Here is a 26,691-nt window from a genome sequence, read left to right as displayed (position 1 = left end):
TTTGTTAAACTTATTTTTGTATTTATACCGTTAATAACACGTGTATTAAAATTAAAATATACAAGATACAACGTACGTTGAGACCGTTTAAGATTAATACGAATAGTTTCGTATAATTTAAGGTAATTTCGTTATAACCTCATTTTTCACAATGACATTTCGGTACAAAAATACAAATTTGATGATTTAATTTAACCAGAAAAGGATTATTAATTAAAATTTTTATAATATTTGATATAATCTGAGGTATTTTGTAATAATATTAATGTTTACGTTAAAAATTAATTTATTCTTATTCAATACAAAGAAAAATCTCAATAGATGGCGCCAATGTTTTCTACGTTACCGACCACTTAAAATTAAAATTTGACAGTTTCGTTTTAACCTCAAAAAATCGAAAAATTAATTAATTTCTTTATAAAGTATCAATAAATAAATTAATTTTTATTTAATCCAAGTGATTTCTCATCGATCCAATAACTCCTGGTTTGTAATCGAATTTCCGCAATCTTAATTCTTCCAAAGTGTTTAGTTTCCTTGACAAATAAGGTTAGTTAAACTTATTTTTGTATTTATACTGTTAATAACACGTGTATTAAAGTTCAAATGTAGAAGATACAACATACATCGAGACCATATAAGATTAATACGAATAGATTGCATAATTTATGGTAATTTCGATATAACCTCATTTTTCACAATGACATTTCGGTACAAAAATACAAATTTGATGATTTAATTTAACAAAAAAAGGATTATTAATTAAAATTTTTGCAATTTTTAAAATAATCTGGGTTATTTTATAATAATATTAATTTTTACGTTAAAAATTAATTATTAATTTATTCTTATATAATTTAAAAAAATGTCAATAGATGGCGCCAATGTTCTCTACGTTACCGACCGCTTAAAATTAAAATTTGACAGTTTCGTTTTAACCACAAAAAGTGGAAAAATTAATTAATCGCTTTAATCAATAAATAAATTAATTTTTATTTAATCCAAGTGATTTCAAATCGATCCATTAACTCCTAGTTTATGATCGAATTTCCGCAATCCTAATTCTTCCAAAGTGTTTAGTTTCCTCGACAAATAAGGTTAGTTAAACTTATTTTTGTATTTATACCGTTAATAACACGTGCATTAAAGTTAAAATATACAAGATACAACGTACGTTGAGACCATTTTAGACTAATACGAATAAATTTGCTTAATTTCGTTGTAACCTCACTTTTTCCACAATGACATTTCGGTACAAAAATGACGCAAAATATTATTGATGATTTAATTTAACCAAAAAAGGATTATTAATTAAAATTATTGTAATTTTTAAAATAATCTGGGTTATTTTATAATAATATTAATTTTTACGTTAAAAAATAATTATTAATTTATTGTTATATAATATAAAAAAATCTCAATAGATGGCGCCAAGTTTTTCTACGTTACCGACCACTTAAAATTAAAATTTGACAGTTTCGTTTTAACCTCAAAAAATCGAAAAATTAATTAATTTCTTTATTAAGTATCAAATTAATTTTTATTTAATCCAAGTCATCGATCCAATAACTCCTGGTTTATAATCGCATTTCCGCAATCAATATTAATTGATTTTGATGTGTTTTTAACCACGTTAAGGTGAGATTTGGATTTTATCATTTTTCCTAATAAAATCTTTCTTTAATTAATAGGAGCTGCGTTTGTGAATCTCTCTTTATCTACAACGTATAAGTCGCCCTCAAGTTGGATTAAAATTTCGGTAAGTTTTTTTAAAATTTATTTTTAGTTTAAAAATTTCTTAGAAATCTCAATAGATGGCGCCTTTATTATTTTCTTCTTTACCTCACATTTTCCACAATGACGTTTCGGAACAAAAATGACACATTATTAATTAAAATTTTTGTAATAATTAATAATTCAATAATTAATTTCATAATAACAATAATTTTTAACTTATTTTTATTCAATACAAAAAAAAATCTCAATAGATGGCGGCAACGTTTCCTACATTACCGACCGCTTAAATTAAAATTTGAGTTTCGTTTTAACCTCAATTATATAAATTAATTTTTATTTAATCCGAGTGCTTCCTCATCATCTCATCCAGCCAATTCCTATAGTGCGATATCTTGACGTAAACTCCCGGTTTATTCGCATGCCCGCAATGTTGTCCCCACGATGTCAACCCAACCAAGGTAAAAACGCCTACAAAAATAAAATTAACCTTATTTAACCACTTTTTTTAATGAAATTACCGTCATTGAGGCACGCTAAAGGTCCCCCGCTATCCCCGTCGCAAGCATCGACCCCTCCGCCTAAATTCCCGGCGCAAATCATCCCCTCAGTTAAGGCTTCTCCATAAATATGGGGCATTTTGCAAACTTCGCGGGATTGAATTGGAATAAATCCGGCTCTTAATTCTCTTGATGCGACTAAAATAAAAAAATTAATACATTTTTTTTTTAATTAAGGTAGAAATAAAACCTGCTCTTCCTGATTTAACACTCCCAAAACCTGAGATGCTACAATTTAAACCTTCTTCTTGTAAATGAATCGGAGGTAAACAAATCGCTCGAATGTGGTCATCAAATCGGAATCCATCCCCTTTTAATTTAATCAGTGCTAAATCGTTATTCATTTTTGTCCCTTTCCGAAATTCGTTATGTACATAAAACTCCTCAATATTCACCACTTGTTCAGTACCTTCATTTTCATTTCTATCATAATCCCCAGCGACAATAACAAAACCACCTTTTTGATATCCATTTAAACAATGTCCGGCTGTTAAAACAAACTTCTCTGACACAATAACGGCCCCACACCAATGTTCTTGACTCGATTGTCCTTTCACCCTTACACTAGCTTGCCAAGGATACATCCCTTTCTCCGCCACCAACCCTTTAACAACCCTAAAATGAACATCATCTTGTACCGAAAATATATTATCACTCCTTAATCCACATGTTATGGGTAAAATTTGTTTTAGGGGCTTAATTCGGTAATTTTGACTATTCCTCGGGGTTGATTTCACGTTTTCGTGGTCATCACAATCGATTCCGACGTCTTCGGAATGGTCGCAATTGTGTTTTCCCCAATCCCAACGGTCACATTCTTGCAAAGTGGTCTCGTTTCCTTGGCAAAAGACTTGGTCTAACCAAATCGGGCCTTTCCCCGGTCCGTAAACGCCGTTTTTATGCGAAGTTGCGGATCCTTTAAATCCGAGGTAACGGCAAACCACTTTTGCGGCGTCGTCGTTGAAATCATCGTCGCAAACTGTACCCCAAGTTCCGTGGTATTTAATTTCTAAACGGCCTTGCGATGGACGATTTCCGTTTGATAATCGAATTTCGGTTGGGGACTAAAAAAAATTTTTTTTGAGGTTATGTAAATTGACATTATCAGCTGAAGTTAGTTAGATAATCGTTCAATAGATGGCGGTGTTAAAGTATTATTCTTTTTAAATTTAATAATTATTATTAATTAATAAAAATCAATTTTGTAATTATTATTACCAATTTTAATTTGATTTTGACCCAATTTTAAATTAATTATTTTTTTTTAAATTAATTACCGAATTAAAGTCAAATGTAGTACTGATTAAAATCAAAAGATGGCGCTTTAACACGAGTGTCAAATCTAAATTAAAATATTTTGCCGATGTAATAAGAAATAAAACTAAAACTAGAAATTTATAATAATAAATAATAACCCGAAAATTTCTAGTTTTAGTTTTATTTCTAACACAAAATGAGTTAAATAAAATTTTTTTTAGTGAAACGTCAAAAAAGTCACTTGAAAAAGACGCATAGGATATGGCGATTAATGCAAACAATTAAAGTAAAACTTACGTAAATCGTTGATATTTTTGAAAATAACTTAAAATACGGCTTAATTAAGCGAGATATAATCAAAAAGTTTGTTGTGACGCTTTTACAACTTGACATTATGAAATGAAGTTAGATAATCGTACAAAATTAAATTATCGTCCAATAGATGGCGGTGTTAAAGCAATTTCGATTCATTATTTTTTTTTAATTTAATAATTATTATTAATTAATAAAAATCAATATTGTAATTATTTGACCCAATTTTAAATTAATTTTCTAGTTTTAGTTTTATTTCTAACACAAAATGAGTTATAAAATTTTTTTTAATGAAACGTCAAAAAATGTCACTTGAAAAGATAACTTAAAAAATACGTTCATCACATTTCAAGATACAACGTACTTTAAGATCGTTTAAGATTAATCCGAATAGTTTTGGATAATTTGATGATTTTAGGTGATTTCGTTATAACCTCACTTTTTTTCGCAATGACGCACAAAAAATGACATAAATTTTATTGATGGTTTAATTAAAAAAGTGATATTAATTAATAATTAAGGTAAAATGTGTGTAATGTTTTATAATAATATTGATTTTTACACTAAAAATATCGTTTTTTTTTTAAATCTCAATAGATGGCGGCCTTTTTATTTTCTTCGTTACCAACCACTCAAATTCTCCACGGTAACCATGGTAACCGACGATCGCAACAAGTATAACGTTGCGATTTCGTTTTAACCTCAAAATTTGGTGATGTTTAAAGATTCTTTTAATTATTGCTTTTAAGAGAAATATTTGTGTTATTTTGTCGTGTAAATGGGGTCATACACACTTATTAAATTTAGAGAAAATTTTTATGTCAAACGATATATGCAAGTATATGCATGAACACAAAGTAATAGAAATATTTTGATTAATTTTATATTTTGCGTAATTTGAAGTGAAAAATAGCAAATATTCAAACGAAATAATTTCGCGGCTTTTCTGTGACGTAGGAACCGCACTGCCTAAAACAAGTTAAATTATCCGTTAGATAGCGCTTGCGGTGTGACAGTGTCAAAATAAAACCATGGATGTAATAGAGTGTCTCTATTACATCCATGAACAAAACATAATAAACATAACCTACAAACACTCTATCTCTTTTCAATACAACCTAAATGACGTTCATCTCTTTCTCGCATTTGAGCGGGGAGCAGGGGACGCAAAAGCGAGAATCGTACGTCATCAACGCGGGAATTTTAAAAGCGCAAATGGGTATATAAATTTTCAATAATTTTTTTAACAATGACTTTGTTCGAAAATAAAAAAAAGAAAAATAACGGTAACTATATTTTTATATAAACTTTCAGAAAATATAATAAAAAAAAAATCGTGTATGACCCCATTGATTTTGGTGGTTAGATTAAGGTGAGATTTGGGTATTTATCATTTTTTCTAATAAAATCTTTCTTTAATTAACAGGACCTGTGTTTGTGAATTTCTGTGTTTATCTACGACGCATCGAAAGAAAGAAAATGAAGGACCTGATAAAATCCACAGGAATTCCAGCAGAACTAAGAAAGGATTGTTTGTGCAGGCTCCGGTACTATCAAGAATTTATAGACTACCGAAGATTCATAAACCAGACGTCCCCCTCCGCCCTATCGTCAGTGCCATCAACTTCCTAGCATACCAGTTGGCCAAATATTTCGCAAAGATTCTGTCTCCTTTTACAGGGAACACGGCATATTTTGGTAAGTTTCGATGTTGAGTCTCTTTTTACCAAGGTACCAGTGAAGGAACTATCAACTTTTAATTTTGACATATTTGTCAACTTCATAAAAAATCCTTTAAAATGAGTCCAAACTCGACATATTTAACTTTAATATTAATGGAGATACAATCACTTCCGGTTGGAAACGTCAACGTCAATTTTGACATATTTGTCATCTTCATCAAAAAACCTTTAAAATGAGTCCAAACATGACGCACTTATCTCAAAAAACAAAAAAGTTTGAATAAAAAAACGTTAAACCCGAAGTTAGCAACAATGAATATAGCAATTTAATTATTAAATATTAATACCAACCTTAATTTTTAATTTTTTTTATTGTATTTTTGTTTTTGTGATAAATTTTAAGACATTTTATAAAAATTAAGAATTTGCCAAAATGACATTGACATTTCAAACCGGAAGTTGCTTATTTAAATCATAATTTTATTTCCAAAATGGCGATTATCTATATCTATTTACGCTCAAACCATATTTTTTGAGATAACCCCATCGAGTTTGGGCTCAAATTAAACCATTTTTTATATTTTATAAGAAAACATCATTTAAATCATAATTTTATTTCCAAAATGGCGGTTATCTATATCTATTTTATGTTGAAATCACATTTTTAGAGATAACCCCATCGAGTTTGGGCTCAAATTAAACCATTTTTTATATCTTACAAGAAAAAATTATTTAAATCATAATTTTATATCCAAAATGGCGGTTATCTATATCTATTTAGGTTTAAATCGGATTTTTTTAGATAACCCCATCGAGTTTGGGCTCAAATTAAATCATTTTTAATTTTTTACAAGAAAACATGATTTAAATCATAATTTTATTTCTAAAATGGCGGTTATCTATATCTATTTACGCTCAAATCGCATTTTTTGAGATAACCCCATCGAGTTTGGGCTCAAATTAAACCATTTTTTATATTTTATAAGAAAACATCATTTAAATCATAATTTTATTTCCAAAATGGCAGGTTATCTATATCTATTTTATGTTGAAATCACATTTTTAGAGATAACCCCATCGAGTTTGGGCTCAAATTAAACCATTTTTTATATCTTACAAGAAAACATTATTTAAATCATAATTTTATATCCAAAATGGCGGTTATCTATATCTATTTAGGTTTAAATCGGATTTTTTTAGATAACCCCATCGAGTTTGGGCTCAAATTAAATCATTTTTAATTTTTTACAAGAAAACATGATTTAAATCATAATTTTATTTCCAAAATGGCGGTTATCTATATCTATTTACGCTCAAATCGCATTTTTTGAGATAACCCCATCGAGTTTGGGCTCAAATTAATTTAATTTCTTAAGACATTTTATAAAAATTAAGAATTTGTCAAAATGACATTGACATTTCAAACCGGAAGTTGCTTATATCTCGACTAATATTAGAATTAAACGTATCATGTTTGGGCTCATTTTAATGGATCTTTCACGACAATTACAAATATGTCAAAATTAACGTTGACATTTCTAACCGGAAGTTGATCATAACTTCATTAATATTGAAGATAAATATGTTGTGTTTGTACTCATTTTAAAAGATTTTTAATGAAGATTACAAATATGTCAAAATTGAGGTTGACATTTTAAACCTGAAGTTAGTTATCATATAATAAACAAATGGACAACTTCATGGTGTTCTTTCATGATGTAAAATGAGTCCAAATATGATGTATTTATCTCAAAAAACAAAAAAAGTTTGAATAAAAAACGTTAAACCCGAAGTTAGCAACAATGAAGATAGCAATTTAATTATTAAATATTAATACCAACCTAAATTTTTAATTTTTTTTATTGTATTTTTGTTTTTGTGATAAATTTTAAGACATTTTATAAAAATTAAGAATTTGTCAAAATGACATTGACATTTCAAACCGGAAGTTGCTTATATCTCGACTAATATTGCAATTAAACGTATCATGTTTGGGTTCATTTTAATGGATTTTTCAAGACAATTACAAATATGTCAAAATTGACGTTGACATTTCTAACCGGAAGTTGATCATAACTTCATTAATATTGAAAATAAATATGTCGTGTTTGTACTCATTTTAAAGGATTTTTAATGAAGATTACAAATATGTCAAAATTGAGGTTGACATTTTAAACCTGAAGTCAGTTATCATATAATAAACAAATGGACAACTTCATGGTGTTCTTTCATGATGTATTCTTTATTAAAAAACCTTTTAAATGAGTCCAAACATGACGCACTTATCTCAAAAAACAAAAAAGTTTGAATAAAAAAACGTTTAACCCGAAGTTAGCAACAATGGAGATAGCAATTTAATTCTTAAATATTAATACCAACCTAAATTTTTAAATTTTTTTATTGTATTTTTGTTTTAGTGATAAATTTTATAAAAATTAAGAATTTGTCAAAATGACATTGACATTTCAAACCGGAAGTTGCTTATATCTCGAGTAATATTGGAATTAAACGTATCATGTTTGGGCTCATTTTAAAGGATTTTTCACGACGATTACAAATATGTCAAAATTGACGTTGACATTTCTAACCGGAAGTTGACCATAACTTCATTAATATTGAAGATAAATATGTCGTGTTTGTACTCATTTTAAAGGATTTTTAATGAAGATTACAAATATGTCAAAATTGAGGTTGACATTTTAAACGTGAAGTTAGTTATTATATAATAGTATGATAATAAAGTTGCGATTTCGTTGTAACCTCAAAAGATTGATAAAAATTAAGCAAAAATGCTTAAAGATTCTTTTAATTATTACTTTTAAGAAAAATTCTTGTGTTATTCTTTTGTGTTAATTGATTTTGATGAGATTTTGTGGTTAAATTAAAGTGACATTTGGGTATTTATCATTTTTTCTAATAAAATCTTTTTTTAATTAACAGGAGCTGTGTTTGTGAATCTGTAATTATTACGACGCATTAAAGATCGTTTCGAGTTCAAGAAACCCGCGATGGATTAAAATTTCGGTAAGTTTTTTTAAATTAATTATTACAATTTTTAAAGATTTCTTAGAAATCTCAATAGATGGCGCAATTGTTTTTTTTTTTTAATTTTTCTTCCTTACCGACCACTCAAAATCTCCATGGCAACCGACGAGACTCCAACAATAATAACGTTGCGGTTTCGTTTTAACCTCAAAAGATTGATAAAAATTAAGCAAAGATGCTTAAAGATTCTTTTAATTATTACTTTTAAGAAAAATTCTTGTGTTATTCTTTTGTGTTAATTGATTTTGATGAGATTTTGTGGTTAAATTAAAGTGACATTTGGGTATTTATCATTTTTTCTAATAAAATCTTTTTTTAATTAACAGGAGCTGTATTTGTGAATTTGTAATTATTACGACGCATTAAAGATCGTTTCGAGTTCAAGAAACCCGCGCTGGATTAAAATTTCGGTAAGTTTTTTTTAAATTAATTATTACAATTTTTAAAGATTTCTTAGAAATCTCAATAGATGGCGCTTTTGATTGTTTTTTTAAATTTCTCTTCCTTACCGACCACTCAAAATCTCCATGGCAACCGACGAGACCCCAACAATAATAACGTTGCGGTTTCGTTTTAACCTCAAAAGTTTGTTTGAAATGAATTTCTTTTAATTTAAGAAACATTCTTGTGTTATTGTTTGGTGTTAATTGATTTTGTGGTTAAAGTAAGGTGAGATTTGGATGTTTATCATTTTTTCTAATCAAATCTTTTTTTAATTAACAGGAGCTGTTTTTGTGAATTCAAGTAAACCCTCAATGGGTAAGTTTTTTTAAATTTATTAATTATTATTCTTACCTCGCAATATTGAGCTGCCTCATCTGAGTTATCACTGCAATCATCGACATTATCGCATAAAAAATCCAAGGGGATGCATTCCTTGGATGTTTCGCACTTCCACTTATCAAGGGGGCAATCGAATTCTTCGCTAGATTTGCAAACAACCCCCACGATTTCTTTCGCGCGACAATTATGGTTCCCCCAGCCGTTAAAATCGCAATCTTTAAGACTGGTTTCATTCCCCGAACATTGCACGTCATCCATTAAATACCCATCGTCTTTGTATTCGTCGGGAATTGTATAAAATCCGTTACTTTTTATTTCTAAAGCACCTTCGAACCCGATTTCTTTACAAACGACGTCCGCGTCTTTTAACCCGAATTGATCGTCACAAACAAACCCGACTTTATTAAAAGCTTTAACATGAACCGCACCTTCGTTGGTCTTATTCGACCCGATTAGTTGAATCGAATACCCGATTTTTTCCCGATCACAATTCTTTTCATCCTCTTTATCAACACAATCGAATTTTCCATCGCACATTTTATGTTTTTCGATACATTTGCGATTACTACAGATAAATTTTTCGGCACAATCCATCGAAAAGTTTTTGTACTCGTAATAATCGTAATTGGGGAGGATAAATAAACTTCCCGTTTCGCCTAAATTCGTGTCCAAAATGAAACACATCCCGTCGTTTTTGCGGTAATTAAACGATTTACACTTTGAGTTTGATTTTTTGTTCGGATTGTTTTGGTGGTTTTCTTCGAGGCATTTTTTAGCGCAGAAATTAAGCGATGTGTTTGAGTATTTTGAGATTTCTTTGATTGCCATTTTGGATTTTTCGATTTTTTTGAATTCGTTTAGTAAGTTTTTGGAGCAATTTGAGTCGTCTAGTGAACAATCTTTGATTTTTTTGATGATTATGTGGTCGGATGGAGGAACTTCAACTAAATCATCAATTTCAAAGATGTAATCTGCGTTTGTGTCGGTTGTTAAAATTGATTTTGATGAGGTTGATTCATCTTCGTAGTTTATTTGGTTTTGATCAATATTTTGATTCCAATTTTGACTTAATTTTTGATCTAAATTTTGATTCTGATTCAAATTTTCATTTTGATTCCAATTTTGACTTAATTTTTGATCCAAATTTTGATTCTGATTCAAATTTTGGTTCCAATTTTCATTTTGATTCCAATTTTGACTTAATTTTTGATCAAAATTTTGATTCTGATTCAAATTTTGATCAAAATTTTGATTCTGATTCAAATTTTGATCAAAATTTTGATTCTGATTCAAATTTTGACCGAAATTTTCATTCTGATTCCAATTTTGACTTAATTTTTGATCAAAATTTCGATTCTGATTCAAATTTTGACCCAAATTTTCATTTTGATTCCAATTTTGACTTAATTTTTGATTCAAATCCAAATAATTAAAATTTCCTCGATTACCTTGACCCGCACAACGATAAAAATCGTCGCAATCATTCGTTTTCGGATTAAATTGAGCTCCTTTATGGCAAATTCCGATGGAAAACTTTCCATTTTTGCAATTAAAAAATACAGAGCAGTTCCTAAAGTTCTCAAAAAATCCATTTCTTGCCAAACAGAAAGTGTCAGAATCGATTCCATAAACAGTTTGAATCTCCAATTGATTTTGATCATTTCCAATCAATTTTCCGGTTCTTTGATCATCATTTCTTTGATTCTGATTGCATTGAACGTTGTAGGGCCAATCACAAACTTTAATTTTTGGATTAAAAACCGTTCCTGGACCGCATTCTTGAATAAACGTTCTTCCATGATCACAATTCAAAAATTTTTGACAATCATATGGATGTGGAAATAAACCAGATTGACCATCAGGACATTTTACAACACGATTTACATTCTGATATTGATTTTGATTCTGATGATGATAATTTTGATTCTGATTTAGGTTCTGATACAAATTTTGATGCTGATTTAGGTTCTGATTAAAGTTGTGATGCTGATTTTGGTTCTGATACTCATTCTGACCTAAGTTTTGATGTAAATTTTGATTCTGATTAACGTTGTGATGCACAATTTGATTCTGATTAAGGTTGTGATGCAGATTTTGGTTGTGATATTGATTCTGATCTAACTTCTGATGCACATTTTGGTTCTGATTAAGGTTGTGATGCAGATTTTGGCTCTGATACTGATTTTGATCTAAATTCTGATGCATATTTTGGTTCTGATTAAGCAAATTTTGGTCCTGATTAAGGTTGTGATACATATTTTGGTTCTGATTAAGCAAATTTTGGTCCTGATTAAGGTTGTGATGCATATTTTGGTTCTGATTAAGCAAATTTTGGTCCTGATTAAGGTTGTGGCGCTGATTTAGGTTCTGATTAAAGTTGTGATTCTGATTTGTGTTCTGATTAATCTTATGATTAAGGTTATGATGCAGATTTTGATTCTGATACTGATTCTGATTTAAGTTCTGATGCACATTTTGGTTCTGATTAAGGTTGTGATGCTGATTTTGGTTCTGATTAAGGTTGTAATGCAAATTTTGATTTTGAAACTCCCCCAAATGATCATTAACCTTAACCCCACCAACAAAATACTTCTTCCCCCTCGAATCAACCCCAGAAATCCCCAAATCATTCCTAACCCCATCAAATTCAAACCCCCCATCATCAAAATACTTCCTAACAACCACCTTTTTCTTCTTCTTTTGATTCGCCCCCTCATTAAAGCACTCCGATTTATAGGGAAAATCGCATCGGTTCGATTTTGAGTCAAAATTGGTTCCTGCCGGGCACTCCATGACGATTTCGTTTCCTCGATTGCATTGGATGTATTTGGAGCAAATTTCGTAGTGGGGTATTAACCCGGAAAAGCCTTGGGGACATCTTGGTTGTTTAATTTGGTTTTGATGCAAAGTGTTGATGAGAATTTGGCGGGAAAATCGATTATTTAAAACGCACTCAACTTTCTCCTGATAATCGCATTCTAAAGTTTTTGGGTTAAATAAAGTTCCTGGGGCGCAATTTTGAACGAATCCTCGCCCTTTCCAACAATTCAAAAATTGCGAGCAAGAATCTTCGTAAATAAACGATCCAGTTGCGTCTTTTGGGCACGATTTATAAACTTGATTATCTTGAGAGAAATCTTCTAATTTGTTATTAATTTTTAAATCCACATTTTTTTGTTGATTTGAATTAAATTGATTAACTTTGCTGTAATTGTGGTGCATTTGAATGTATGAATTTTCTTGCCAATCCAAAGATTTGATTCCGAAAGTGTTTAATTTTTCGCTGTTAGGGATGTAAATCTTAAACGGAAATGATTAATAAATAAATAAATATAATCTAAAAGATTACTTACTGTGTTGATGAAAATAAACGAAGAAAACCAAATTAAAAATCGAAATATATTCATTTTTCGTCAAGTTGAACTTACTATGTTTATGAAGTGGCTTAAATCGTAGTTATAACGATGGATTTGTCGCTTATCTAATCTAATTGTGTGTAAAAATGATCGAGGGTCAAGACATTTAGTTCTTGGAGCGATAAACACTTTCGTTTTGCTGTTGGTAAATATTGTATTAATTTTTTTTTATTTTGGTGTCGTTCCAGAAATTTTTTTGATGTTTGGACACTGTTTAAATTAAGTCTAAACATTTTTGCTTTATGGTGTCTGGATATTGTAGTTCTAGACTTAAATTAACAATATCTGAAGTGTTAATTTACAGTTCCAAACGTTTTCTTAAAGTTTGGACTTTGGCTAAATCAAGGCAAAACACTTTTGCTTTATGGTGCCTGGTTGTTGTAGTTCCAGACTTAATTTAACAATATGACATGTGTCAATTTACAATTCCAAACATTTTTTTAATGTTCAAAAACCTTGCTGAAGCTGTTAAAATAGAAATTACGGTTTATGTCATTTACTTTCTTATGTCATTGCAATGTTTTTTCAGTCTTTATAGCCTTTTTGCAGTGTCCCAACTTTCTGCCCAGCTTCTTTTTTCTCATTTCAGGCTTTTTTCAATGTCTATCTTTTATTATTAGGCTCTTTCAAGTATTACACCTTTTTGCCCAACCTCCTTTTCCTATTTCCAGTTTCTTTTCACAATCATTTTGCCATGACCAGTTTGTTTTTAGCGTTACATCTTTCTGTACATTCCAATTTTTGTCTTTCCAGATTTTTTATTGCCTTTATAGTCTTTTTGTAATTTTCCACCATTCCACCTAGCTTCGTTTTCCTCATTTCAGGTTTTGTTCAATGTCTTTCTTCTATTACCAAACTCTTTCAAGCATTACACCTTTTTACCCAACCTCCTTTTCCCATTTCTAGTGTTTTTTTTAATGTCATTTTTGCATTGTCAGCTTCTTTTTAGTGTTACATCTTTCTGTACATTCCAATTCTTGCTCCCCAGCCTCTTTTCAGTCTTTATAGCCTTTCTGTCCAGCTTCTTTTTCCTCATATCAGGTTTTGTTCAATGTCTTCCTTCCATTACCAGGCTCTTTCTAGCATTACACCTTTCTGCCCAACTTCCTTTTCCTATTTTCTGTCTCTTTTCACTATCATTTTTCCATTACCAGCTTATTTTTCGTGTTACATCTTTCTGTACATTCAAATTCTTGCCTCTCCAGCCTCTTTTCAGTCTTTATAGCCTTTCTGTCCAGCTTCTTTTTCCTCATATCAGGTTTTGTTCAATGTCTTTCTTCCATTACCAGGCTCTTTCTAGCATTGCACCTTTCTGCCCAACTTCCTTTTCCTATTTTCTGTCTCTTTTCACTATCATTTTGCCATTACCAGCTTATTTTTAGTGTTACATCTTTCTGTACATTCCAATTCTTGCCTCTCCAGCCTCTTTTCAGTCTTTATAGCCTTTCTGTCCAGCTTCTTTTTCCTGATATCAGGTTTTGTTCAATGTCTTCCTTCCATTACCAGGCTCTTTCTAGCATTACACATTTCTGCCCAACTTCCTTTTCCTATTTTCTGTCTCTTTTCACTATCATTTTGCCATTACCAGCTTATTTTTAGTGTTACATCTTTCTGCCCATTCCAATTTTTGTCTTTCCAGCCTCTTTTCAATTTGTTTCCTTGCCTTTATAGTCTTTTTGCAATCTTCCACCATTTGTCCAGTTTCTTTTCCCGTCTTTTTTTTGTCTTTATAGTGAAACATAAAGTTTGTGTTATCGTTTATTTGAATTTAGGTAGGGATGTAAATTTGTGAGGATCCTTCGAGTCTGGTTTTGATGTGGTTTTCCAGATTGGTTTGTGACACCAGACTCGAGTGACCTCTTGGGAATACCCAGCATATTTTTTGTAAGCTGTTGGTCCTTGCACTTAGGTTTGTTATAATTATTTGTATTTTTATAATAATGTTAATTTTTGCAACTTTTTATTTAGAGTGTGGTTCTGGCCACCTTCTTTTTTCTCATTTCAAGCTTTGTTCAATGTCTTTCTTTTATTACCAGACTCTTTCAAGCATTACACCTTTTTGCCCAACCTCTTTTTCGCATTTCTAGTGTTTTTTTAATGTCATTTTTGCATTAATAGCTTCTTTTTAGTGTTACATCTTTCTGCTCATTCCAATTTTTGTCTTTCCAGCCTCTTTTCAGTCTTTTTCTCGTCTTTATAGCCTTTTTGTAATCTGCCCAACTTCTTTTCCGTCATTTCAGGTTTTTTTCAATGTTTTTCTTGTATTTCCAGTCTGTTTCTTGTAATACACCTTTCTGCCCAACCTCTTTTTTCCATTTCTAGTCTGTTTTCACTATTATATTTCCATTATCAGCTTCTTTTTAATGTTACATCTTTCTGTACATTCCAATTCTTGCCTCTCCAGCCTCTTTTCAGTCTTTATAGCCTTTTTGCAGCCTCTCACTTTTCTGTCCATCTTTTTTTGCCTTTTTCTTCTATTGCCATTCTCTTTCTAACATTACACCTCTCTGTCCAACCACCTTTTTCTATTTCCAGTCTCTTTTTCCTATTATTTTTCCATTACCTGCTTCTTTTTAGTGTTATATCTTTCTGCCCATTCCAATTTTTGTCTTTCCAACCTCTTCTCAGTCTTTTTCTCGTCTTTATAGCCTTTTTGTAGTCTCCTACCAATCTGCCCAGCTTCTTTTCTCTCATTTCAGGTTTTTTTCAATGTTTTTCTTGTATATCTTGTATATTTTCTTCTATTCACTATCATATCTTCTCTTTTCCAGTCTCTTTCATCTTCGTCTTTTCACTATCATATTTCCATTGTCAACTTCTTTTTAGTGTTACATCTTTCTGTCTATTGCAATTTTTGTCTTTCCAGTCTCTTTTCAGTTTTTTTCTTGCCTTTATAGTCTTTTTGCCGCCTTCCACCTTTCTACCTAGCTTCTTTTTTGTCATTTCAGGTTTTGTACAATTTCTTTCTTGTATTGCCAGTCTATTTCTAGTATTACACTTTTCTGCCCAACCTCGTTTTCCCATTTCTAGTCTCTGTTTGCTGTCATTTTTGCATTAATAGCTTCTTTTTAGTGTTACATCTTTCTGGCCATTCGAATTTTCGTCTTTCCAACCTCTTTGCAGTCTTTTTTTGTTTTTATAGCTTCTTTGCAGTCTCCCACGTTTCTTCCTAGCTTCTTTTTACTCATTTCACGTTTTGTTCAATGTCTTTCTTCTATTTCTAGTCTGTTTCTAGTATTACATCTTTCTGCCCAACCCCCTTTTCCCATTTCCAGTGTCTTTGCAATGTCATTTTTGCATTAATAGCTTCTTTTTAGTGTAACATCTTTCTGTCCATTCCAATTCTTGTCTTTCCAACCTCTTTTCAGTCTTTTTTGTCATTATAAGCCTTTTTCCAGTCGCTCACCTTTCTGCCCAGCTTGTTTATCCTCTTTTTAGATTTTGTTCAATGTCTTTCTTCTATTTCCAGTCTGTTTTTAGTATTACATCTTTCTGCCCAACCTCCTTTTCCCATTTCCAGTTTCATTTCATATGTCAATTTACAATTCCAATCATTTTTTTAATGTTAAAATTTGGCTAAACTAAATCTAGACTCTTTTGAAGTCTGTAGTGTAACCTAAATAAATTTAGATTCTTTCTTTCCACATAACAACATCTATTTATTGTATGCCGAAATGTTCAAAAACCTTGCTGAAACTGTTTATGTCATTTCTTTTCTTATGATTTTTTAATGTTCCATCTTTCTGTCCATTCTAATTCTTGTCTTTGCAGCTTTTTTATAGTCTTTCTCTTGCCTTTATAGTCTTTTTGCAGTTTTCCACCTTTTTTCCCAGTTTGTTTCTAGTATTACACTTTTCTGCCTGACCTCCTTTTCCCATTACCAACTTCTTTTTAGTGTTACATTTTTCTGTCCATTTCAATTTTTGTCTTTCTAGCCTCCTTTCTGTTGTTTTCTTGTCATTATAGTCTTTTTGCAGTCTCCCACCTTTCTACCCAACTTTTTTTCTCTCATTTCAGGTTTTGTACAATTTCTTTCTTGTATTTCCAGGCTCTTTCTAGCATTACACTCTTCTACCCAACTTCCTTTTTCTATTTCCAATCTCTTTCCCCATCATTTTTGCATTATCTGCTTCTTTTTAGTGTTACATCTTCTCAGTCTTTTTCTCGTCTTTATACCTTTTTTGCAGTCTCCCATCAATCTGCCCAGCTTCTTTTCCCTCATTTCAGGGTTTTTTCGACGTTTCTCTTGTATTTTCAGACTGTTTCTAGTAATACATCTTTCTGCTCAAGCTCCTTTTCCTGTTTCTAATCTCTTTTTATTATCATATTTCCATTGTCAACTTCTTTTTAGTGTTACATCTTTCTGTCCATTCCAATTTTTGTCTTTCTAAGCTTCTTTTCAGTCTTTTTAACCTTTTTGCAGTCTCCCACCTTTCTGTTCAGCTTTTCTTTCCTCCTTTCAGGTTTTTTCAATGTCTTTCTTCTATTACCAGGCTTTTTTTAGCATTACGCCTTTCTGCCCAACCTCCTTTTTCTATTTCTAGTCTCTTGTCATTATTATTTTGCCATTACTAACTTGTTTTTAGTGTTACATATTTCTGTCTTTTTCAATTCTTGACTATCCAGCCTCTTTTCATCTTTTATAGCCTTTTTGCAGTCTCCCAACTTTCTGCCCAGCTTCTTTTTCCTCATTTCAGGTTTTGTTCTATATCTTTCTTCTATTACCACGCTCTTTCTAGATTTGCACCTTTCTGCCCAACCTCCTTTTTCTATTTCCAGTCTCTTTTCACTATAATTTTGCCATTACCAACTTTTTTTTTTAGTGTTACATCTTTCTGCCCATTCCAATTTTCGCCTATCCAACCTCTTTCCAGTTTTTTTCTTGCCTTTATAGTGTTCTTGCAATCTTCCACCATTCTGCCCAGTTTCTTTTTCTTCTTTTCAAGTTTTGTTCAATGTCTTTCTTCTGTTTCCAATCTGTTTTTAGTATTACACCTTTCCGCCCAACCTCCTTCTTTCATTTTCAGTCTCTTTTCACTGTCATTTTTGCATTAATAGCTTCTTTTTAGTGTTACATCTTTCTGCCTAATCCAATTTTCGTCTTTCCAACCTCTTTTCAGTATTTTTCTTATTTTTATAGCTTCTTTGCAGTCTTTCACCTTTTTTTCTAGCTTCTTTTTCCTCATTTCAGGTTTTGTTCAATGTCTTTATTGTATTTCCAGTCTGTTTTTAGTATTACACCTTTTTGCCCAACTCCCTTTTTCCATTTCCAATGTTTTTTCAATGTCATTTTTGCATTAATAGCTTCTTTTTAGTGTTACAACTTTCTGCCCAGTTCAATTCTTGTTTTTCCAACCTCTTTTCAATCTTTTTTTGTCGCCCACCTTTCTGCCAAGCTTGTTTATCCTCTTTTTAGATTTTGTTCAATCTCTCTCTTCTATTTCCAGTCTGTTTCTAGTATTACATCTTTCTGCCCAACCTCCATTTCCCATTTCCAGTGTCCTTTTAATGTCATTTTTATATTTTCAGCTTCTTTTTAGTGTTACATTTATCTGTCCATTCCAATTTTTGTCTTTCCAACCTCTTCCCAGCCTTTTTCTTGTTTTTATAGCTTTTTTGCAGTTTTCCATCTTTCTGCCCAGCTTCTTTTTTCTCATTTTAGGTTTTCTTTAATGCCGTTATTGTATTTCCAGTCTGTTTCTAGTGTTACACCTTTCGGCCAAATCCCCTTTTCCCTTATCCAATGTCTTTTCAGTCTTTTTTGTCATTATTGCCTTTTTCCAGTCGCCCATCTTTCTGCCCTGCTTGTTTATCCTCTTTTTAGATTTTATTCAATGCCTTTCTTCTATTTCCAGTCTGTTTCTAGTATTACATCTTTCTGCCCAACCTCCATTTCCCATTTCCAGTGTCCTTTTAATGTCATTTTTATATTTTCAGCTTCTTTTTAGTGTTACATTTATCTGTCCATTCCAATTTTTGTCTTTCCAACCTCTTCCCAGCCTTTTTCTTGTTTTTATAGCTTTTTTGCAGTTTTCCATCTTTCTGCCCAGCTTCTTTTTTCTCATTTTAGGTTTTCTTTAATGCCATTATTGTATTTCCAGTCTGTTTCTAGTATTACACCTTTCGGCCAAATCCCCTTTTCCCTTATCCAATGTCTTTTCAGTCGTTTTTTGTCGCCCACCTTTCTGCCCTCCTTGTTTATCCTCTTTTTAGATTTTATTCAATGCCTTTCTTCTATTTCCAGTCTGTTTCTAGTATTACACTTTTCTGCCCAATCTCCTTTTCACATTTCCAGTCTCCTTTCACTATCATTTTTCGTGTTACATCTTTCTGCCCATTCCAATTTTTGTCTCTCCAGCCTTTTATCACTGCATCCCGTAAACATTCATTCTGCGCAATCAGTTCTGACGCACAAATTCTTTTTTTACCGTTGCGTTGAGGTTTTTTAACAGTCGATTTGTTCTTTGTCTTTTCTATCGAGTCTTTTGAAAGAATTTGCGTTTACTTTTTGAAAATACAGTGAATATTTGTTATACATACATATATGGGACACCTGTGTATCAAATGTCAAACTACCAGAACGCACTCACAAGGTAATGGCCACGTTCATGTCAGTTTATGCGGCAAACTTCACTCATATTTATACGTCAACTATAAATTTGTTAATTTGAGATTATAAACTAATTTTTTTATATTTTTTAATTAAACTTAACTAATTATTAATCAAATTCAATCAAACAATTTAATTTCAACTTTACGATGTGTTCATATCAAGAAAAAAGGTAAAAATGTAAGTAAAAAAACGTTTTAAATCATTTTAAGGTTATGTTTAGCATTGTGTCATAAACGTCAAAATAATAATAAAATCAAAACATGTTAATATTTAAATATAACATTAAAGTTATTTTATTAATATTAAATTCCAATTTGATTCGATCAACTTCGCCCCCGCCAAAAACGGGATCATCGGAAAACCCATTATTACCGGAAAAACCGAAAGAAAACTTAAAATGTTTTCAATGCGTCGCAGAATGGGCCGAAACATTTCCAACTTGCGAAACGGGCATTTTCGACACTTTAAATGACGAGGAGTTGGATCAATTACGAGTGCAATGTCCGAAAGAGATGATCAATTTGTGTTTAAAACGAACCGTTAGTTATAAAAATGGTCGTAATCGGCTTAGTTATCGTGGATGTTCAGGATTTTACGACGAAATTGGAAATAAATTACGAATCGGGTGTATCGAGATCGACGGAAACGAAACTTTTATTGAAATGTGTTTTTGTGATACTAATTATTGTAATTATGGCGAAAAGAATGTTGTATACAAATTTATTTGGGTTTTAATAATTTTATTTAAAATTTAATCATGTAATAAAACTTTAGTGGATCCCCCAACGATCGTAATTCTTTCATCTAATCCGGTGATAATCGGAGTTTGTTGTTTAATATAATCAATTAGGATATCGGTGTCGATTGGGCCAACTTTATGATCGACTATATTATCGGTAATCATGCTGAATCCATCTCCCCCGGTCACTAAAAACGAGCCCAAAGCGATGTTATAGAATTCTTCATTATCGATATCTTCGAATCGGGGAATATCGCATTTAGAACAACGAACTTTTAATGAAGTAACTCTAGATCCGAGTGGTTTTGAGACATCGATTACGACTCGTATTCCCGAAACTTGGATTAAATTGACATCGGCGTAGACTCGTTTTGAATTGTACGGCATTGCGGCGCTTTCCATTAATTCCCGAATATATTTTCCTTGTAATTTTCCGGTATCGACGGTGTTTCCGAAAGGTTGAGACGTTGCCAAATCGTTGAATGATATATCTAAAAGTGTTTTAATTTTAATTTAATTCATTTTTTCATCATTTTAAATTAACCTCCTTTATTTATTGAAGTTCGTATTCCCCCCGCGTTTATTATCGCGATTGGAGCTGCGGTCCATGATCCCTCTTCTGCTTCATTGGCGAACTAAAAGTTAATAAATTAATTTTTTGAAATTGTTTCAGGAAGAATTTTATTTTACATAAGCAACCATCGCGTCTGTTATGAAGTTTCCTAAGTTGCATTCGCTGGTTCTACAGGATGATTGATCTAAATGGACGTTGGTGTGGCCTAAAAGTCGATTTCCGGATGCGTCTACTTCTTCTTTCCATGGAGTGAGTAATTCGTCAATCATTTCATCTAAAATTATTATTATCAGTACTAATTGAAGTAAAATTCACTTCGTGCTCTAACCTTTTTGGACGGTGTGATCCAAATAAATGGGGCTCCCTTCGTAATTAATCACATTTCCGTTTTCGTCGTAATCGACGATTAAATCCCCCAAATATTTCGTGTAAGCAGAAGCTTGTACTATTAAAATTTGTTGTCCTTCCTCGTTTTCGATTAATGTGGGATATGGGCCGTAAGCGATTCCGTTTGGTGGGGTTCCTTTAAAATTGAATTATTTTTAATTAAATTTGGAAAAATTTAAGAATCATCATGTCGTTAAGTTAGATTATTTTAAATTTAATCATTTTGATGAGATTAGGAATGAAAAATCCTTTAAAATGAGTCCAAACTCGACGGGGTTATTTTTAAAATCGAATATTTTGTAGATGGCGCTCGTTGAGAGTCCGCCATTTTGGAAATATTATTTTTAAAGATAACCCCATCGAGTTTGGGCTCATTTTAAAGGATGTTTCATATAAAATTTAATAAAAATAAGTATTTTAAAAAAAAATTAATTACAACATTTTTACAATGGCTAATAATTAAGACGAGATATTTTAAATTTAATCATTTTGATGAGATTAGAAATGAAAAATCCTTTAAAATGAGTCCAAACTCGACGGGGTTATTTTCAAAAATGAATATTTTGTAGATGGCGCTCGTTGAGAATCCGCCATCTTGGAAATATTATTTTTAAAGATAACCCCATCGTGTTTGGACTCATTTTAAAGGATTTTTCATATCAAATTTGATAAAAATAATTATCTAAAAAAAAAAATTTATTACAACATTTTCAAAATGGCTAATAATTAAGTCGAGTTATTTTAAATTTAATTAATTTGATGAGATTAGAAATGAAAAATCCTTTAAAATGAGTCCAAACTTGATGGGGTTATTTTCAAAAACGAATATTTTGTAGATGGCGCTTTTTGAGAATCCGCCATTTTGGAAATATTATTTTTAAAGATAGCCCCATCGAGTTTGGGCTCATTTTAAAGGATTTTTCATTCCCAATTTAACAGGAATAATTATTTTAAATTTTAATAATTTATTTAAAGAAAGCTTAATTATTAATAATTTTAAAAATGACTCATAATTATTTTAAATTTAATTGTTTTGATGAAATTAAAAATGAAAAATCCTTTAAAATGAGTCCAAACTCGACGGGGTTATTTTTAAAAACGAATATTTTGTAGATGGCGCTCGTTGAGAATCCGCCATTTTGGAAATATTATTTTTAAAGATAACCCCATCGAGTTTGGGCTCATTTTAAAGGATTTTTCATACCAATTTTGATAAAAATAATTATTTAAAAAAAAAATTAATTGCAACATTTTCAAAATGGCTAATAATTAAGGCGGGTTATTTTAAATTTAATTAATTTGATGAGATTAGAAATGAAAAATCCTTTAAAATGAGTCCAAACTCGACTAGGTTATTTTTAAAAATGAATATTTTGTAGATGGCGCTCGTTGAGAATCCGCCATTTTGGAAATATTATTTTTAAAGATAACCCCATCGTGTTTGGGCTCATTTTAAAGGATTTTTCATGTCAAATTTAATAATAATAAGCATTAACAAAAAATTTAATTACAACATTTTCAAAATGACTCATAATTAAGACGGGATATTTTAAATTTAATTAATTTGATGAGATTAGAAATGAAAAATCCTTTAAAATGAGCCCAAACTCGACGGGGTTATTTTCAAAAACGAATATTTTGTAGATGGCGCTCGTGGAGTATCCGCCATTTTGGAAAAACTATCTTTAAAGATAACCCCATCGAGTTTGGGCTCATTTGAAAGGATTTTTCATTCCCTGTTTAACAGAAATATATACTTTTAATTTTAATAATTTGAAGAAAAACTTAATTATTTATCATTTTAAAAATGACTCATAATTATTTTAAATTTAATTGTTTTGATGAGATTAGAAATGAAAAATCCTCCAAAATGAGTCCAAACTCGACAAGGTTACCTTTAAAAACTAACATTTCGTAGATGGCGCTCGTTGAATATCCGCCATTTTGGAAAAATTATCTTTAAAGATAACCCCATCGTGTTTGGGCTCATTTTAAAGGATTTTTCATTCCCAATATAACAGAAATAATTATTTTTAATTTTAACAATTTATTTAAAGAAAGCTTAATTATTAATAATTTTAAAAATGACTAATAATTGTTTTAAATTTAATTGTTTTAATGAAATTAGAAATGAAAAATCCTTTAAAATGAATCCAAACTCGACGGGGTTATTTTCAAAAACGAATACTTTGTAGATGGCGCTCGTTGAGAACCCGCCATTTTGGAAAAAATATTTTTAAAAATAACCCCATCAAGTTTAGGCACATTTTAAAAGATTTTTCATATCAAATTTGATAAGATTGATTATTTTAAAAATATTTTATTAAATTGTTTTCAAAATGGCTAATATTTAAAGCGGGTTATTTTAGATTTAATTAATTTGATGAGATTAGAAATGAAAAATCCTTTGAAATGAGTCCAAACTCGATGGGGTTATTTTTAAAAACGAATATTTTGTAGATGGCGCTCGTGGAGTATCCGCCATTTTGGAAAAACTATCTTTAAAGATAACCCCATCGAGTTTGGGCTCATTTTAAAGGATTTTTCATATCAAATTTAATACAAATAAGCATTTTAAAAAAAAATTAATTATAACATTTTTAAAATGACTAATAATTAAGACAAGTTATTTTAAATTTAATCATTTTGATGGGATTGGAAATGAAAAATCCTTTAAAATGAGTCCAAACTCGACGAGGTTACCTTTAAAAACAGATATTTAATAGATGGCGCTCGTTAATAATCCGCCATTTTGAAAAAATTTATCTTTAAAGATAACCCCATCGTGTTTGGGCTCATTTTAAAGGATTTTTCTTATCAAATTTAATAAATATAAGCATTTTAAAAAAAAAATTAATTATAACATTTTTAAAATAGCTAATAATTAAGACGAGTTATTTTAAATTTAATTATTTTGATTAGATTAGAAATGAAAAATCCTTTAAAATGAGTCCAAACTCGACGGGGTTATTTTCAAAAACGAATATTTTGTAGATGGCGCTCGTGAGAATCCGCCATTTTGGAAATATTATTTTTAAAGATAACCCCATCGTGTTTGGGCTCATTTTATAGAATTTTTCATATCAAATTTAATAAAAATAAGCATTTAAAAAAAAATTTATTACAACATTTTCAAAGTTCCTAATAATTAAGACGGATTATTTTAAATTTAATTATTTTGATGAGATTAGAAATGAAAAATCCTTTGAAATGAGTCCAAACTCGATGGGGTTATTTTTAAAAACGAATATTTTGTAGATGGCGCTCATTGAGAATCCGCCATTTTGGAAATATTATTTTTAAAGATAACCCCATCGAGTTTGGGCTCATTTTAACGGATTTTTCATATCAAATTTAATAAAAATAAGCATTTTAAAAAAAAATTAATTATAACATTTTTAAAATGACTAATAATTAAGACAAGTTATTTTAAATTTAATCATTTTGATGGGATTGGAAATGAAAAATCCTTTAAAATGAGTCCAAACTCGACGGGGTTATTTTCAAAAACGAATATTTTGTAGATGGCGCTTTTTGAGAATCCGCCATTTTGAAAATATTATTTTTAAAGATAACCCCATCGTGTTTGGGCTCATTTTAAAAGATTTTTCATATCAAATTTAATAAAAATAAGCATTTTAAAAAAAAATTAATTACAACATTTTCAAAATGACTCATAATTAAGACGGGATATTTTAAATTTAATTAATTTGATGAGATTAGAAATGAAAAATCCTTTAAAATGAGTCCAAACTCGACGGGGTTATTTTCAAAAACGAATATTTTGTAGATGGCGCTCGTTGAGAATCCGCCATTTTGGAAATATTATTTTTAAAGATAACCCCATCGTGTTTGGGCTCATTTTAAAGGATTTTTCTTATCAAATTTAATAAAAATAAGCATTTAAAAAAAAATTAATTACAACATTTTTAAAATGGCTAATAATTAAGACGAGTTATTTTAAATTTAATTATTTTGATTAGATTAGAAATGAAAAATCCTTTAAAATGAGCCCAAACTTGATAGGGTTATTTTCAAAAATGAATATTATGTAGATGGCGCTCGTTGAGAATCCGCCATTTTGGAAATATTATTTTTAAAGATAATCCCATCGAGTTTGGGCTCATTTTAAAGGATTTTTCATATCAAATTTGATACAAACAACGGCTTACTTGAGCGATTAAAAAAAAATCTCGATTTTTATGCGAACTGATGATTCTTAAATACACCTTTAATTTTGTTATTAAATTATCTTTACCGTTGTATAACAAAGTGTGGGAGTGAGCCCCAACGATCACACTGATTCCGGGGATTGCTTTCCGGGCAATTTCTTGATCTACTTCGTAACCACAATGAGACAAAACAATCACCGTGAATACACCTTCCTCGTTAAAAAGGCGTTCCGCTTCTTTATTAACGCTCTCGGATTCATCCAAAAATTTTAATTTCTCCGTTGAAGCGATTTCCTACAACAAAATTTTAATTTAACCTCAAAACGTCAAATTAAAATATGACGTAGTTATTTTTTTTTTTAGGGGAATTTAATTTTTATAAGTTTTTTTTTTAAATGTCAATTACTTCACGTTATTGATAAAGTGACTTAGTAACTTTTTTTTTTTTCTGGGGGAATTTAATTTTTATAAGTTTTTTTTTTAAACGTCAATTACTTCACGTTTATTATTGATGAAGTGACTTAGTAACTTTTTTTTTCTGGGGGAAATTAATTTTTAAACGTTTTTTTTTTTTAAACGTCAATTTTAATAAATGTCAATTTAACTTTACGTTTGTTGTTGATAAAATGACTCCAACGACGCCGATTTTTCTCCCATCCACCTCCAAAACGGTACTTTTTTCGTACAACCCTTGCATTGTGGGTTCTTCGGAGTCGTCAATGTTGGAAACGACAATCGGGGAATTGAGCGCGTTCAGAAACGGAACCAAACCTTCGATTTTGTCATCAAATTCGTGATTACCCAGAGTCTAAAAATCGTCGTTAATTAATTAATTAAAAATGAAATAATTAAAGTTTTACCGTAACGTTCGGTTCTAAAATGTTCCAAAAATGCGCGGTAACGTTCCATTTAAACAAATTATACCACAAAGTCCCTTGAAAATTGTCCCCGGCGTTTAAAAAAATCGGGTTAACTCGCGATTCTCTCAACTGATTAACGGCGGTGTAAACTCTAGAAATACCCCCAATGCATTCGTTTGATTTGCACGACCCCGAATCGGTTGAAGTTTCTTCAAAACGGGCGTGAAAATCGTTTAGATGTATTATTGATAATCGAAAATTGTATTCTTCCTCCAAATCATCGTTTCCGGTCAATAAAACCGCGGTAACACTCGAAACGACCGCAATAACCACGATAACGCCCACTATTATTAACCCTTTCGTTAAAGAAATCATTTTAATTCGTTGGAATCTCACCACGAATTAATTTTTGGCGATGAAAAACGACGGCACGTTTCGATTTTTAATCCGTTTTATCTCTATAAGATATTTAAAACTTTTTTTTTGATTTTATCGGGTGCAATTTATTGATAATTCATCATTTATCACATCATATATTTATTTGTAACTTGTTTTGA

At 30.6% G+C, this 26,691-nt stretch overlaps 2 protein-coding genes and 1 long non-coding RNA gene across 6 annotated transcripts; 1 reads left to right on the top strand and 2 right to left on the bottom strand.

Moving 5' to 3' along the window:
- Nucleotides 1-268: 268 nt before the first annotated feature.
- On the bottom strand, nucleotides 269-12,849 carry LOC111415326 (Tequila). 3 transcript variants are annotated; one of them, XM_071201174.1, is made up of 6 exons: nucleotides 12,727-12,849; nucleotides 9,386-12,673; nucleotides 2,485-3,358; nucleotides 2,256-2,432; nucleotides 2,050-2,205; nucleotides 269-1,488 (listed from the first exon to the last, which is right to left on the bottom strand). In XM_071201174.1, exons 1-5 carry the CDS (start codon nucleotides 12,778-12,780, stop codon nucleotides 2,075-2,077), a joined length of 4,524 nt encoding a protein of 1,507 aa, XP_071057275.1. In that variant the 5' UTR covers nucleotides 12,781-12,849; the 3' UTR covers nucleotides 269-1,488; nucleotides 2,050-2,074. The 3 variants fall into 3 exon arrangements, with proteins under 3 accessions (XP_071057275.1, XP_071057276.1, XP_022902711.2); XM_071201175.1 differs by lacking the exon at nucleotides 269-1,488 and having other exon boundaries at nucleotides 1,943-2,205; nucleotides 9,386-11,308; nucleotides 11,339-12,673; XM_023046943.2 differs by lacking the exon at nucleotides 269-1,488 and having other exon boundaries at nucleotides 1,943-2,205.
- LOC111415335 (uncharacterized) lies at nucleotides 2,122-20,892 on the top strand. Of its 2 annotated transcripts, none has more exons than XR_002706371.2 (6): nucleotides 2,122-2,195; nucleotides 5,290-5,561; nucleotides 8,486-8,569; nucleotides 8,917-9,000; nucleotides 9,314-9,349; nucleotides 20,815-20,892. It is a non-coding gene; the product is annotated as an uncharacterized lncRNA (long non-coding RNA). The 2 variants fall into 2 exon arrangements; XR_011642274.1 differs by lacking the exon at nucleotides 2,122-2,195 and adding an exon at nucleotides 5,212-5,235.
- On the bottom strand, nucleotides 20,031-26,691 carry LOC111415329 (apyrase). The gene is made up of 7 exons (XM_023046947.2): nucleotides 26,135-26,691; nucleotides 25,885-26,082; nucleotides 25,361-25,568; nucleotides 21,044-21,238; nucleotides 20,832-20,989; nucleotides 20,686-20,776; nucleotides 20,031-20,632 (listed from the first exon to the last, which is right to left on the bottom strand). The coding sequence occupies exons 1-7, from the start codon at nucleotides 26,507-26,509 to the stop codon at nucleotides 20,154-20,156; spliced, it is 1,704 nt and encodes a 567-aa protein (XP_022902715.2). The 5' UTR covers nucleotides 26,510-26,691; the 3' UTR covers nucleotides 20,031-20,153.

The sequence above is a fragment of the Onthophagus taurus genome, unplaced genomic scaffold, assembly GCF_036711975.1.
Source record: "Onthophagus taurus isolate NC unplaced genomic scaffold, IU_Otau_3.0 ScKx7SY_16, whole genome shotgun sequence".
NCBI lineage: Eukaryota > Metazoa > Arthropoda > Insecta > Coleoptera > Scarabaeidae > Onthophagus > Onthophagus taurus.
Note: the sequence above shows the minus strand (reverse complement) of the source record. Positions and strands in the feature narration are given on the sequence as shown.